The sequence below is a fragment of the Spermophilus citellus genome (assembly GCF_964194105.1).
Source record: "Spermophilus citellus genome assembly, chromosome: 3".
NCBI classification, from domain to species: domain Eukaryota; kingdom Metazoa; phylum Chordata; class Mammalia; order Rodentia; family Sciuridae; genus Spermophilus; species Spermophilus citellus.
This window is the reverse complement of record NC_138184.1, coordinates 188,146,946-188,162,913: the sequence shown is the minus strand read 5'-3', so window position 1 is coordinate 188,162,913 and position 15,968 is coordinate 188,146,946. Positions and strand designations below refer to the sequence as shown.

The 15,968-nt window shown below is 39.3% G+C and overlaps 1 protein-coding gene across 3 annotated transcripts in view; it reads left to right on the top strand.

Annotated features, from left to right (window-relative positions):
• The window catches only part of MET (MET proto-oncogene, receptor tyrosine kinase), a 117,220-nt gene that overhangs the window by 89,983 nt on the left and 11,269 nt on the right, over positions 1-15,968 (top strand). For all 3 annotated transcript variants that reach the window (XM_081288265.1, XM_081288263.1, XM_081288264.1), the window contains 5 exons: positions 3-233; positions 2,065-2,145; positions 4,732-4,913; positions 7,734-7,843; positions 9,081-9,246. In XM_081288265.1, the coding sequence (XP_081144391.1) occupies positions 3-233; positions 2,065-2,145; positions 4,732-4,913; positions 7,734-7,843; positions 9,081-9,246 (770 nt within the window). The remainder of the gene's footprint in view (positions 1-2; positions 234-2,064; positions 2,146-4,731; positions 4,914-7,733; positions 7,844-9,080; positions 9,247-15,968) is intronic.

Genomic DNA, 15,968 nt, shown 5'->3' with positions numbered 1-15,968 from the left:
AGACCAGTTTCCTAACTCATCTCAGAATGGATCATGCAGACAAGGGCAGTATCCTCTGACAGACCTGTCCCCCATCCTAACCAGTGGAGACTCTGATATATCCAGTCCATTACTGCAAAATAATGTCCACATTGACCTCAGTGCTCTAAATCCAGAGCTGGTCCAGGCAGTCCAGCACGTAGTGATTTGGCCCACTAGCCTGATTGTGCATTTCAATGAAGTCATAGGAAGAGGTAAGTATTTCCACTCAGCTTTTCGTTAAATACGATTTTCCAGTAAGCATTTTATCTTCTGCCTTTGCAGATTAGGAACTTAGACAATGGCGAAAGCAACTGACAGAGCACTGATAATGAGTGTGTTTGATTTCTGTTCTGTAGAAATACAGCCTTGCAAATCATATCCAGGGGGACTTGTCCCTGTGTATCCAGGCAATTGGATAACTTCCCAAACATGTTAGAAATAAATTGCATTCCTTCCTCATCTTCCTTACACTGGCAACTTTAGTTTCTTGAATAGTGCCATACACTTCTTTTTTAAAGATTGTTCTTGTAAATTCTGTTATTTTCACTCATATCTCCTTCCAGTCTTTCTTTGCCGTGAGAACAGTGACAAACTCTAAAGTCCTGGTTTATAGCAGTTTGTATACTGCTGGACAGCATCAGAAGACAGGGAATTTATAGCATTCCCCTGATCTGAAGCAACATATATCATCTCCACAATGCACTCCAATTTCTTTATACAAAGAAGAATGAATATTTGTAATAAGCTAGCCAGAGCAGCAATAACAGCTAGCATAAACAGTATTTGAGGAAATATTTAGCAGGAAAAAAAAGCAACCAGAAGCCAAGAAATGAACTCCACTCTTTTTTTTTTTTTCCTAAAATACTTTTATCCTAATACTGAATGGCCTCTGATCCCTTTGATTCTGTATGTGCTGCATGAAGTAGCACAGGCATCTGCCAGTGTGATGCAGGAGAACTGATAGGATCCATTGCCTTCTATGAACATGAGACCTTCTCACTCTCGTATGGTGGCATCCAGATATTCCTCTGTCACACACTCCAGAACTTAATTCTGAGCACACTGCTCTTTCCCTAAAAGGACCTTCACTATTCACAAGTATGTTTCAATGTCTCACATCAGAGTATTGTATATCTCTGTTATCAGCCTGTTATCACTGGTTTTGGAGTGTGGAGCCTCACTAGTTAAGTTCCAATTCTACCCACTGTAAAATTATCATGAAAAGTGCTAAAGTGGCAATTATTGCTCTTTTGAAATCATAGTAATTAACAATCTATAAGTGTTAACTGCTATTTGTTTATATGTTTTTCTCTGGGAGAATGTAAGTACTCACTCATGAGTGTAGGCTTATTTTCTTCATCTTTGTGTTACCTAATGCCTGACATTCCCATACTAGGCATTCAGGGCATCTTGGCTGGCTGGATGAATTAATTGATGAGTGACTTACACAGCTATCAGATATTTGGCACCTCTGGGAAAAATCATTGCCACTGAATGAAAGGCTACCACTGGGAAAATTATGTGGTTAAATCTAAAGGGAAGTGCATGAAATGAGTCAGAGTGAATTTGCTTCATTTGGGCAACTGCCTTTCAATTTCTGCCAACCTGGCTTACATATTAACCGGTGACTAATGGGGGAAATCCTTCTTCTATAATACTAATCTTATTTCTAATGGCAGCATTATTATTTTATTTTGGTTTACTGGAATACAGGGAGCTTATTTTGTTATATTTCTTCGTGCAAGTAAAACTTTATTTTCATATTAACATTCATTTCACCTACAGTTTTTACATATACTAATAATCATATTGCTAATATCCTGGAGAAAAAAAGTACTTCATCTACATATGTACACAAACATGCACACCACACACACACACACACACACATGTATAATGGTATTGTAAATGAAAGTATCAAAAGCAATGTACTTTTTTACCATATAGAAAAAAGGAAGAGATGATGGCCATGGAAGGCTTAGTAAATAATTATTGCATAATTAAACATTATGCAACTCTAACCAAGTCCCTTCTTTCACACAGGGCATTTTGGCTGTGTGTATCATGGAACTTTGTTGGACATGGATGGCAAGAAAATTCACTGTGCTGTGAAATCCTTGAATAGTAAGTTACATTTTACTTAACAGTAGAGGATACTTTCATGGCTTGCAAACTAAAAAAATAGATCAACTAATGAAATGCTGATTTACACTTTTTCTGGAAAAAAATTACGGGTCTAATTCTGAAAATGTGTTTAGTCTAAACTCAGTGAAGTATTTCCTCTGAAGTTATCCCTCAGAGCCTTCATAAGTAAGGGTATAGGAAAAATGAGATTCGTAGATGAGCTGAGTATCATTTAACTGTGTTGGCCTTATAATATTTGTTTTGCAAATGACATTTGTGGAAACTACTGAAAGCAGGTTGGCACATACAGTAGTAATGACTCATTTTACCCAGAGGCATTACTGTAATTATTTTTTAACCACAACTTCCAATTGAAAAGATTTAAAAAAAAGAGAGAGAGAGAGAGAGAGAAATATGCTGGCAGAAAATTAGAAAATTAGAACTGTGGTGATATTTCATCTATCTGCCTGTTTGGGGATTGAGTTGTTCTATATAAATGAACTTCCTAAAGAAGTGAAACCTACCCCCTTTTACTGCTAGAACATTTCTTAAAAATTTAGCTGTTATTGAGAAATTCTTCTTAAGATGAAATATATACCTGTTTAAGAAACAAGGAATGTTTCCAAACATAAACTAAGTCTTTACTGATGACTGAGAGACGTAATTATGGCCATAAATTACCATTTGGTACAAGCCCATGCATGCCACATACTAGAGTGTTCCTGACTCCATCTTTGTTGACACCCCTCTCATGCTTGCATTTTCAACTCCTATTTCTAATGTTCTGCCTATAACTTGAAGGAGCCTGAAAAAAAAAATGTTAGCCACCTCTATTACAGAGTTATATTAGCATTAATAAGTTTTAAATGCACAAATAGAAGGTTTGCCTGCAGATAAACCATTGCCACAGCTATTTCAGCCTTTTTAAAATATCATTCTCCATGCTGAGCACCCTTGTGTGGTTAATTTTGTTGGAAGTCTGACCACAAAGTAATTAAAGAAACCTAATAGTAAACTGTGATGGATTAAGTACAGTTGTCAATAAATTCATCTCTCTAGAGAGCAGTACTGCCAACTATATTCAGCAATCCTAACATCAAGACATCTTTCCCTGTCATTGGTACGTGTCGATCCCTATTCAGACCATCCTGATTTCCAGTGTCTTTTCCAGATCTCAGAATGCACTTCATTTGTAAGAAAATGACAAAATGCCACAAACACCAAAAAGATACATATCAAATTAATATATTAATGTTGTTAACTTCCTTAATGAGAGCTTGTATCAATCCCTCAGTACCTCTCTCTGGAAATGCGTAGAAACTACTAGACTAAAAGGGACCTATGTAGATACCATATGGTCATTCGACTTCAGACTCTCTTAGTCCAGAAATGAGTAAACAATGGCCCACCACCTGTTTTCACTAATAGAGTCTATTGACACACAGAGAGTTGTTGTCTGTGGTGTCTTTCATGATGATCAATAGCAGATCTGAGCAACAGCGACCATCTGGCCCACTGTGTGTGTGTGTGTGTGTGTGTGTGTGTGTGTATTTTACTATCTGATCTAATACAGAAATTTGCCAGCCTGTGCCCTGTAGATAATCACTATAGAAATGAACTGGTCTGATCCCCCTGATCCCCTATCCCTTTTTTCTGTAAGAGACAATCTATGGTTCTGTATGAGACAAACTGATTGCTGAACTTGATTTTACAAAAGTGAATGTAGATGGTAACTTGACGACACAGTGTAAAGGGACATTGTGGGGCTCAGATAACAATGCTCCAAAGTATGGCATGCTGAGTACGTTGAACTGAAGGACATTGGAGGGGGCTTCAGAAATGAAGTTTCTTCCTGACCTTCTCCTACCTTTCTTTCTCCTGCTCTCCTCTTCACACCCCCAATCCCCACACCCACCAAGTCAGGTCATAGAACCTAGAACATCCCCCCCATCCCCCACCAAAAGCCATTGATAACACAGAAAGATTGCTCTAACCTTCTTCTGCCTTTCTGTCTTGGAGTTAACCATAAAGAAATTCTCTAGCCTGCCTTGTCTGCAAGTAGTTCATAAGGCCCTCATTCTAGAAGGGATACCCAGAAAGAGGCCACAAAGAATCCCAGAAGACAAGCCTTGTTTGGTTTCCCTCTCAGCCTGTTACCATTAGGTCATACGCTTTTTGTCCAGTCACATTTCCACCCATCCGTCCATTCTTCATCAGTCCAAGCATTAAAATAAAATTAAAAAAAAAAAATTAAAAGGACAGCCTTCCCTGAGTACTTAGGGCTTGGTTTTTTGAAGGTTCCCATGCCTTACAAAACTTCGATTAAATAAATCTGTTTTGCTTTGCTGTTGTAGTCTGTAATTATAGGAGTCTCAGTTGTGACCCTTATGATGAGTGAGGAAAACAATCACAGCTCTCCACCACTGTGACACCATTCACTCAGATATATTGTACAAAAACAGTGGGGTTAGGCCTCAGGACAAGGCATCACCTTGGGGTTTTACATCTCCTTGCTCTTCCTATCTAACTTGACAAAGTATGCATTGTTCCACAATGAAGTCAAGTCTCCATCTCTGGATTTCTCAGGAATTACTGACATAGAAGAAGTTTCCCAATTTCTGACTGAGGGAATCATCATGAAAGACTTTAGTCATCCCAATGTTCTCTCACTCTTGGGAATCTGCCTTCGGAGTGAAGGGTCTCCCCTGGTGGTCCTACCATACATGAAGCATGGAGATCTGCGAAATTTTATTCGAAATGAGACTCATGTGAGTATATTACCAAGTTTTCTAACTGTTGAACTACCTAGAAATCAGGCATCCCTTTGTACATGGCTGCTTTCACTCTTAAAAAGCTATCAGCCAAAGAGGCACATATAAAATGTTGGCAACATTTAAATGTACCTCAGAATTCTGGCCTGCTGGGAAGACGGTGAGACTTGGAATGGTATCCTTGGACAATCATTCTTACTTGCCTCGCAAGCAATCTTGCTGTACCATTCCCTGATGATACATTGAAGTCATCTTTGAATGCCTACTCTTTGCCAGAGCATAGACAGGAGAAGAGGCAAAATGAGCCACAGCCCATGTGGCATTTTAACTCTGGGAGACAATGAAGAATTAATAACCAATGAGTCTTCCCTGTTCCTCAGTCTTGCCACCCTTTCTGCCACCTCAGGGCCTTTGTACTCGCTGCTCCCTCTGCCTAGAACACTCTTCCCCCAGATATCCATACATTTCACTCCCTAATCTCCTTCAGCTGTTTGCCCCAATGTCATCTTCAAAAAGAGGCTTCCCTGACCTGTTTTAAATGGCGGCTGCCTGCCCCATCCTCATGCCCTCAGTCATTCTCCTTTCCTGGTTTTATTCTCTATCAAACTTAGCTGATAACTATGAGCTCAGGCTGTCCAGTACTGTGGTCACAACCACATGTGTGAATGTGGCCAGTTCAAATCAAAAGGTACAGTAAGCATAGAGTACACCCCAGAGTCTGAATAGTTAACATAAAAAGAAGATAAAGTATTTCATTAATAATCACTCTATAGATTGCATGTTGAAATAATATTTTTAATATGTTGGGTTCACAGATATATTCTAAAAATTAGCTTCACCTGTTTTCTTTTACTTTTTGAATAAGGCTACTAGAAAATTTTCAATTGTGTATGTGGCTTATATTGCATTTTTTTGTTGAATTGTGCTGTACTGGACAATAAACAATAGCTCTGTATATGTATGAATACACACACACACACACACACACACACACACACACACACATACACACAGGCTGTTAGAATGCAAGCTCAGGAGGGTAAGGTATTTTTATGTATTTTGGTTACTCCTAAGGCTTCAGTGATTAAAATAGCATTCAACTCATAGGCTATCAGTAAATATTGTGAATAAGTGTTCTTACAGTTAACAAGAGGATTATAGGCTCTTGAAAGTGGGAGTTTTCTTAATGAAATTTATGCCAGGACCTCAAGAGGGTGAGCAAGCATTGACCAGGCCAGTCAGTGCCAAGGAGGGCTAGTGAGGAGTCTCCAGAATTGAATTCACCTATGGCCTCAGCCTCCTCTTTGGTTCCTATAGCCCAGGTCTTGTGGAACTCAACGGAGTAGCTTTACTCTCACTCAAAAACAATTTTGTAAACACAGGGTCAAGTTCTCAGAGAAAATAAGCTCTAGGACAGTTAAGAAATATTTTGTGTTCAGCCAAAAGACTAAAACAACTCCCTGGCAGGGAATTTTTACAGATAAAAAGAATTTACTTTGCAAAGTGCAAAGCTACCCTGACAGATCCCACTTTAACTCTTGTCTTTACCCAGATGAGTCAATCTTCTTGGATGTGCTACCTTCTCTGGAGTGTTGTTCCCCCAGGGTTAAAGTATGAAAGACATATCTTATTATCCAGTACAGAATAGTACCCATCCAGACTTGTATACCCCAAGGAGTTGATTGACACTGATGATGGCCCCTAACACGATGTGTCTTCTAAAGAGAAGCCTGAAACACAAGTCACTGGCCTCTTCACAGTCTCTGTACATCAGAGGAGGCAGCAGCCCATCTTACTGGGTCCCCACTGAGTGCCTTTTATACTTACAAACTCCACAGAGGCTACTGAAAAAGAGACCCTCTTCCTGAAGCCCAGTCCCTTGCAAGGGCTGTCAGTCACAATGACATCTGTGTGATTTCAGATTCAATTCTTCCTGTTAATAAGGCATTGCTCTGTCCATCTAATGTTGTGGATGGAGTTTGTGGAGAATGGGATATCCTATTCTCTGAGCTGGTCCAGAAGCCTAAGAGTTGTGTGCTAATGGTACATCAGTCCCAGTAGGAGGGCTTATGATTGGAGCCAAAGAGACTTAGGTTAGATCCTAACTCCACCAATTACTCTCCCAAGTACTTCAGGTTGATCTGTTTCTCTCTGAGCCTCCTGAATTTACTATGTATTTCTGGTGCTTTGAATTTGAGCCTTGCTGACACTGAGGCTATCCCTCCCAGAGTTAGAATTCCCGGAAATAATAAACAACTTGTCTTCAGAAAGCACCTTTCATATGCAGACCAACCAATCCATAGGCCACACCCCAGCCACCTTCTTCAAAGTAGCCAATCTGAAATCTGGTAGCTTGCCTCACCTTTCCTCCCCAAGGAAATTACAATAAAGGCTCTTGCCCCTCACTCCCTCCGCCTCCTGACTATCCCCAGTGCTTCCCTGGTAGCCCTGCATGGCATCAGATGCTCCCTTCTCTTGGGAACTGTAAGTAACAAACCATCTTTTCAATGAAAATTGCCTTCAGAGCTGTTGGCCTCATATAACTGAAGATTTTAAAACCTGTATTTCAAAACATCACCATTTCCCCATCTGGAAAACACCTGCCTTCAGAAGAGTATGAGAATTAGCCATAATTCATAAAAACATCTAGCTTGATGTTTTGCATACTATAGGTCCTTAAGAAATAGTTGTTGCTGTCAACAGGGAATAAGTTATTATTTGAGACAAGATAATTCTTATAAACATGTTAGGATTTGGAGATCAGAGTTAGAACAGTGGGTGTTTAGTTTATGCTTTTCCAACTCTCTTTGATTGCAGAACCCAACTGTAAAAGATCTTATAGGCTTTGGTCTTCAAGTAGCCAAAGGCATGAAATATCTTGCAAGCAAAAAGTTTGTCCACAGAGACTTGGCTGCAAGAAACTGTATGTAAGTATGAGAATCTCTGTACCCACAGTCCAAATTAAGTGATGAGAGTTTGTTTCCCACTGTTCAAAGCTAATGAAGATGTTTTTCTCTTCTTATGCAAAAAAAAAAAAAAAAAAAAAAATCCTTTATTTCCTTGGCTGTTTTAAATGGATGTGTAAGCCTTTGGGAGGTGGGGGTACGGGCTTTCAGGCTTTATCAAGCAGAGGATTTAAAAGGTTGCCCCACAGGGGGTCTCCAGCAGCTGTTGTGTACTTTCACTTTTCTGGGTCCTTCCCACAAGTAGCCCCCAGTGTTGTGGTTTCACACTGAATTAGTCCTTAGGAGGGAGAATTTGATCTTCAGCATCTTACAGTGGAAAGGAGCGCTGGTAACACAAATACCAATACAGTGTAACTTCCCAAGTGTAGATCTGAAGTCAGCCTGCAGACGCCCTACCAAAAATGGTATTTGGGAATGAATATACAAAGAACTTTTATTTGTGTCTGGCTGCCTGGCTGTATAACACAACAGTCAACAGTTTGCAATTGATTCTGTGCCTTCCCCTTGCCGAGCACTGATTCAGGACCTATGGTATGTGTGAATGAAGGAGCTATGCTATTAATTTTCTACCTTGGTTTTGGTCAATGTAACATCATAAAATCCAACTTAAACCAGTTAGCAGAATGTGTGTGTGTGTGTGTGTGTGTGTGTATGTTTGTGTGTCTTAATCTTAGTGTGTTAGATGCTTTATTTGGATCCTATTTCTCTATTATCTCAGTGGTGAAATATTTGAGTTTTATATACTGACCTGACACATGTGAGAATGAAGAAGTAAAATAACAATCCCATGTCATGCCTCTCACATGGAACTGAGTATTGCTGATGAACTGACAAGTGAAGATAGGGAATTGTGTTGGGTAGTCAGTTGACGTACTCTATTTTTCAGCTAAGGAGAGCTGGGAGGGAGACAGCTTTACTTTTTCTCCAGATCTCCATTAAAGCAAAAAGGACTTTCCAATGCCATATCATTCATGATCCCCCTCCTCAGCCTGCTGAATTTGTAACATAAATGTCAAACATTTTTATTCAAGAATTCCACTGTAATTTAGTGTTTGTCAATAGGCCAAAGGAAGCCCTGCTTCGTAAGTTATGGATTTCAAATATTGAAGCCACTTGTTCTGATCTATAGATATCTGACATCTTTGTCAATTATTTTATTTCAGCTACCACTAGTTTTTTTTTTTTTTTCTTTCTGTAGGCTGGATGAAAAATTCACTGTCAAGGTTGCTGATTTTGGTCTTGCCAGGGATATGTATGACAAAGAATACTATAGCGTACACAACAAAACAGGTGCAAAACTGCCAGTGAAGTGGATGGCTTTAGAAAGTCTACAAACACAGAAGTTCACCACCAAATCAGATGTGGTAATGTACTGATTATCCCTGACTTTTTTCCTCTTTTACTTTCATACCCCACTTCTTTGTAGTTTTATGGCAATTAATTTTTAAAAAAAAAATAATTTTTATTAATTGTTTCACATATAAAGATAAATGAATTAATAAAAATTAATTAAAAATTAAAGTTAACACCCATAGTATATTTTCATAAATTCACTTGCTTATCCAACATTTGTTAAATGGAGTATCAAGCTGGCTCCTTGGGAAGTGCCAAGTTGAATTAGGCATAAGCTTTGTCCTGCAGGAGCTTTGATCGACAGGGAAGAAAAGACATGGCCATCAATGACTGTAGCACAAAGTGGTCTGGGATTGCACTACCTTTCATAGTCCAAGGGCAGCAAGAATTCCACTTGGAGATATCTGGAAGCTGTAACTGAGGCAGATCCAGCAGGGAGGGCATGATCCTCATGCCTGATTAGAAAAGAGTCCTCCTTTATCAGTAAAAGCCATGATCCTCTCAGACAACACACTTCAAAAGGCATGCAGCTGAACAGCTGAGGATGGGCAAGACGCTCACCTGGGGGACCAGCTCTCCTACATTCCTCTTACACCCCTATGGAGGAGGTAGCACCTGAAATGGGCCCTAAGGGATAGCAGGTTTGGAACTGGACGGCTGGGTGAATGGAAATATCACTCCAGGAAAAGCAAAGGGGCAGGAAAGTATAAGAATGTTTAAGTGCTGAGGACAGAGGATTTAGTGGGTGATTTGGCAAGAATGGAAGGCGTAGAGGGAAGCTACAGATTTAAGAAAATAGATTCATGATAGATCATAAAGGTTTTTACCAAACTAGAGTTTGAAATTTATTTTCTGGTCACATGGAAACAAACAAAAGTGATCAGGTTAGATTACAATCCATCTTCATTCTGTAAAATGACTAGAGAGGGATGGGGGCAGGACGATCAATTGAGATGTAGATCTTGGAATAATAGAAAAACTGTGAGAACGGAAAGGAAGAGGTGGAAGGAAAAGGATCTCTGAGGTAGAATTAACAGTATTTAGTAAGAACTGATAAAATTCAAAGATGAGCAAAGCTATAGGCTGGTGTATTAAGAAATATAAAGCACAAGAGCAAAAGCTAGATTTGGAGAAAAAAATAACAAGTTGAGCCTTGACCACATTCAGTTTGACTTGGGATTACTCCACCTAGGCAGACACATCCATTAGGCACTTGGAAACAAGGATCTGAGGCTTGTAAAAAAGATTATGTTATATTAATCAGCTCTCAGGCTGGCATAATTTTAAAAAAAATAGATTGACTGACTTCAACAGTAGAAATTTATTTCTAACAATTCTGGAGGCCAGGAGTCCAGCACCAGGTTGTCCTCTTCCTGCCTTATAGATGACCACATTTTCACTATGTCCTCACATGGTTGAAAGAGAATGGGGGCAAACCCTCCAGTGTTTATTCTAATAAGGGCACTTATCCCACCATAAGGACCCCATCCTTATGACCTCATCTAAACCTAATGACTTTCAAACATCATCACATGCCAGAGGTCAAGCCTAGGAACATGCTCTTGAGAGTCTCAAAGTAATTATTCAAAGAACCTACATGTATGAAGTGAGGGAGAAAATAGAAAGGCGGAAGACCCTGGAGAAGAGATTACCATGAAAGGCAGAGGAAGAAAAAGTTTCACGAACAATCTGGGATGGTTACTACATCCATTGCTGCTTACTGTGCTGGACATGTCTTGGAAACTGAGCTCCTTGAGTACTCAGAAGGTCCAGAATTTGCTGAGGAGCCTGGGAGTTGAAAGGAATGGAGAGTGTATACTTACTCTGTTGCACGTAACAGGTCCAGATAATTGTGATATCTGGAGGGAGAGAAAAATTTAACATTTCTGCCTGTAAGGATAACAACTGAGAGAGAAAAAAGTGCAAACTCAGGATATCTGCTGACAACTTGGGCTAAAAATAATGTTCATCGAGGCTATGTACAAACAAGAAAGAGTTAGCAGCTATTGAGAGATGACAGGGGACAGGGATCTGAATGTAATATTGGGAATCCAGTCATTTTACTCTCATCCCTGAGTCAGCAAGAGGGAGAGGTGTGGCCTCTGTTGGTAGGTCAAAGAAACTGTATTATAAAGTGAATACCAAGTTTCAGTTCCTATAAAGAGGTGGAGGAAATACCAGAAAGAAAACTGAGGTGACTGGCTTTCTTTTTTCTCCAATAAATAAATGTGTCATTGGTCATGGTGGAAAAATGGGACTGCTGGGGGTGTAAGATTGAGAAAAGAAATAATAAACCATGTTGGAGCTTAATGCCTGGGGTTTTGACCCTGAAAGATTCTAAAAGAGATGATAGAAGTGAGTCCTAGAGAGGGTGGCTGGGGACTTGTGATGGTAGCAGGTAAAGGCATAAGGTAAGAAGAAGTAATCCATCCTCAAAGAACAGACTGTTCATTCAGACTTGACTCCCAGTCTACCATTAAGAACTGGAGCCAACTCTTAAACTCAATAAGAGATAAAATCCAGTTTTTTAAAATAGGCACCAGATTTGAATAGACATTTTGCCAAAAGTTGTATAAATAGCTAGCTAACCCACATGAAAATGTATGCCACATGAAGACTTTTTTTAGGCAAATGATCACAGTAGTTGTATTCATAATAGTCAAAAAACAAGGGCAATCTTGAAGTTCATCATTTGGTGAATGGACAAACAAAAGGTAGTATGTCCATAAAATGGAGTGATGCCATTGAGCAATGTAACAGAACTACTGTTACATGCTATAACATGGATGAGGTAAACCTCACAAACATCATGTTAAGTAAAAGAAGGTAGACTCAAAAGATTAGATTTTGAATGACCCCATTTATACACAATTTCTGGAAAGAGGCAAAACCATAGAGAAAGAAAACAGATCAGTGTTTGCCTGGACTGCGTATGGGCATGAGGATTGCCTACAAATGGACATGAGGGAACTTCCTGGAATGTTGAAAGTGATCTGAAACTAGATCACAATGATAGGTATAAACTATGTAAATTTAGTGGTCATCATTGACTATATACTTATAATTTGTATATCTTACAACCTATAAATCATACATCAGCAAAGCTGATTAAAAAGAGAGAGTCTAATGAAATTTTGCATGTTCAAGGCAGAAGTTAGAATTCTAAGCTTTTTTTTTAAGAGAGAGAGAAAGAATCTTTTTTTTTTTTTTTGACACAACACAATGCCTTTATTTTTATATGGTGCTGAGAATCGAACCCAGGTCCCACCCATGCTAGGGGAGCGCTCTACCGCTGAGCCACAATTCCAGCCCCTGAGCTTTTTGACAACAACACACAAGCACCACTACCACTGCCTCCTCAACAAACACACAGCATGGAGGCCAATGCTCCTCACATAGCAAGAGGCAATTTTTTTTAATTGCCTTATTTTTAAAAATTGGGCTGTTTTGTCTTTTTATTAAGTTGTAAGAGTTGGCTCCAGTTTGTAAAAGCAGACGGGGAGTCAAGCCTGAGGTGCTTGACTGGAAATTTCTCTTCTGTAGATAAGGCAGTGTTCTCTCCCTCTCCTTGAAAGACACGATACTGTATGACATAAAGGTGAAACCTGAGTAATCCACACACAATGCTGCTTTGGCGAGTGGATACTGATTGCCTGGATAAATTTGCACAAAGACAGCACAGTCTTTTGAACCAACATTCATGGAACATTTCCAAAAGCATGTGTGCATGTTGAGACCTACAAGCAAAAACTTGCCTGCTTGTAGACAGATTCTCTTTCTAGCAATTGCCCAGATGGAGTTTGGCTAACTCAATAGTCTTGAGTCCATTCAAATAAATTAGTGTGTTACTACTCTTGAAATTACTCACACCCAGCATTGTGCAATGTTTCACACTCAGCAGAAGTTCTTTCATTAAAGTCTGTATTGACTTCTCCTTTTGTTCAGTCCAGCTGCTTCTTCTCAACTCTCATCTTGCCTCATCTTTCTGAAGCATTTAATGTTGTTGACCATCCCTTCCTTCTTGAAATTATCCTTTCCTTTGGTTTCTGGATACTGCACCATCTGGTTTTCCTCCTGCTACTTGGTTATGTTTTCTTTATCCTTGACTGCTTCTTTTCTTTCTCTTATGCACTAGATGTAGCTAACCCCCAAGATTTTTGTCTTCAGGGATGGAACTCCCTGAACAATTGCCCCCATTTCCATCAACAATCTCCTTTGACCCTCTCTCCATCTGGAGGCTCTTATCAGCTGGTATCATTTGATCACAAATTTGTCTTGTTCAAAATCAAATGCTTTCCCACCAAACTGGCAACTCCTCCCTTCCTGTCTTCTATCCATGTCCATCCTCATTGTGCAACGCATCTATTGCTCACCATTTGTAGCATAGAGTTCATCAAGTTTGGGCCAGTGCATCACCATCAGGATGTAGAGTTTCCATCATCAGAAAAATTTCCTTGTGCCCTTTTGTAGTCAACCTCTACCTTATCCCAAGGACCTGGAAATCACTGATTTATTTTCTATATCTATAGTTGGTATTTTTCTCTCTAGAATGTTATATAACTGGAATCATACCATCAGTAGCCTTGTGAGTCTGTTGCCTTTCATTTTATAATGCATTTGAGAGAGACCCATGTTGCTAAATCAGTAGTATCAATATATCAAGTTCTGCCGCAGTCCGGCTGCAGCAAAATAACCAGGGGAGGACGAACAACTTGCGTAGATTGATACAGCAGGAGTAGGAGCCATTTATTGTAGGACAACAGAGGTATTTATACATTCCACACAGCTTATCTTAATTAGCATAAACTAGATACATCAGTCAACCAATGAGGAATCTCCACACTTAATGGCGTTACTTCACAAACCACTCCCTCTGGCAAAATGCCAGGCGCCATCCAGACTTGTTTACAGACTCTAACAAAGTTCAGTCTTCTTATTAAGATAAAAATGCATAAAATTTACCATCTAAATCCACTTGTAAGTGTATAGTGCAGTAATACTAATTATATTCACCTAGTCATAAAAATGGAATTATTCAGTGTTTGTCTTTTTGTGACTGTCTTGTTTCCCTTAGCATAATGTTCTCAAAACTTCTCCATACTGTAGCATATGACTAGATCTCCTTTTTTATAAGGCTGAATAATATTCCATTGTATGGATAAATAACATTTTCTTTATCATTCATCTGTTGGTGGACCTTTAGGTTTCTTCCACTCCTTGGTTAATGTGAATAGTGCTGTAGTGACCATGGTTGTGCAAATTTCCCTTTGAGAGCCTGTTTTCAGTTGTTTTGGATATATACCCTGAAGTGGGATTTCTGGGTCATATAGTGGCTCTATGTTCAAATGAATTACTTTGGTACTGTTTCTATAAGGGAGTAGTTTTATTTTTGAGTAGTATTCCATTGTCCAGATGCACCACATTTAGATTTATCCATTTGCTAGTTGAATGACATTTGAGTTCTATTTTTAGGTAATTACTTCTATGTAATTATAATTGTTGAGACATTTGCTTAAAAGTTTTGGTGTGGACGGGTTCTTTATTTCTTTGGGATAAATGCTTAAGAGTGAGACCACTGGGTTGGAAGGTAAATTTATGTCCCATGTTATGAGAAACTCCTCAATGTGGTCATGTCCTCCAGTCGTTCATCATTCTTGCCAGCACTTCACATCGCCAGTTTTTTTGGATTTTAACCATTCTAATAGGTTGTGGTGATGCCTCATTTTCTTTTTTTTTTTTCTTTTTTTTTTTTATTGGTTGTTCACAACTTTACATAGCTCTTGACATATCATACTTCATACATTAGATTGAAGTGGGTTATGAACCCCAATTTTACCCCAAATGCAGATTGCAGAATCATGTCGGTTACACATCCACAATTTTACATAATGCCCTATTAGTAATTGTTGTATTCTGCTACCTTTCCTACCCCCTACTATCCCCCCTCCCCTCCCCTCCCTTCTTCTCTCTCTACCCCATCTACTGTAATTCATTTCTCACCTTGTTTATTTTCCCATTCCCCTCCCAAACTCTTATATGTAATTTTGTATAGCAATGAGGGTCTCCCTTCATTTCCATGCAATTTTCCTCATCTCTCCCTTTCCCTCCCATCTCATGTCACTGATTAATGTTACTCTTTTCTTCCTACTCTTCCTCCCTGCTCTGTTCATATTTGCTCTCATTATATCAAAGAAGACATTTGACATTTGTTTTTTAGGGATTGGCTAGCTTCACTAAGCATAATCTGCTCTAGTGCCGTCCATTTCCCTGCAAATTCTATGATTTTGTCATTTTTTATTGCTGCATAGTACTCCATTGTGTATAGATGCCACATTTTTTTTATCCATTCATCTACTGAGGGGCATCTGGGTTGGTTCCACAGTCTAGCAATTGTGAATTGTGCTGCTATGAACATCGATGTGGCAGTATCCCTGTAGCATGCTCTTTTAAGGTCTTCAGGGAATAGTCCAAGAAGGGCAATAGCAGGGTCAAATGGTGGTTCCATTCCCATCTTTCCCAGGAATTTCCAAACTGCTTTCCAAATTGGCCGCACCAATTTGCAGTCCCACCAGCAATGTACAAGTGTACCCTTTTCTCCACAACCTCTCCAGCACTTGTTGTTGTTTGACTTCATAGTGGCTGCCAATCTTACTGGAGTGAGATGGTATCTTAGGGTGGTTTTGATTTGCATTTCTCTGACTGCTAGAGATGGTGAGCATTTTTTCATGTACTT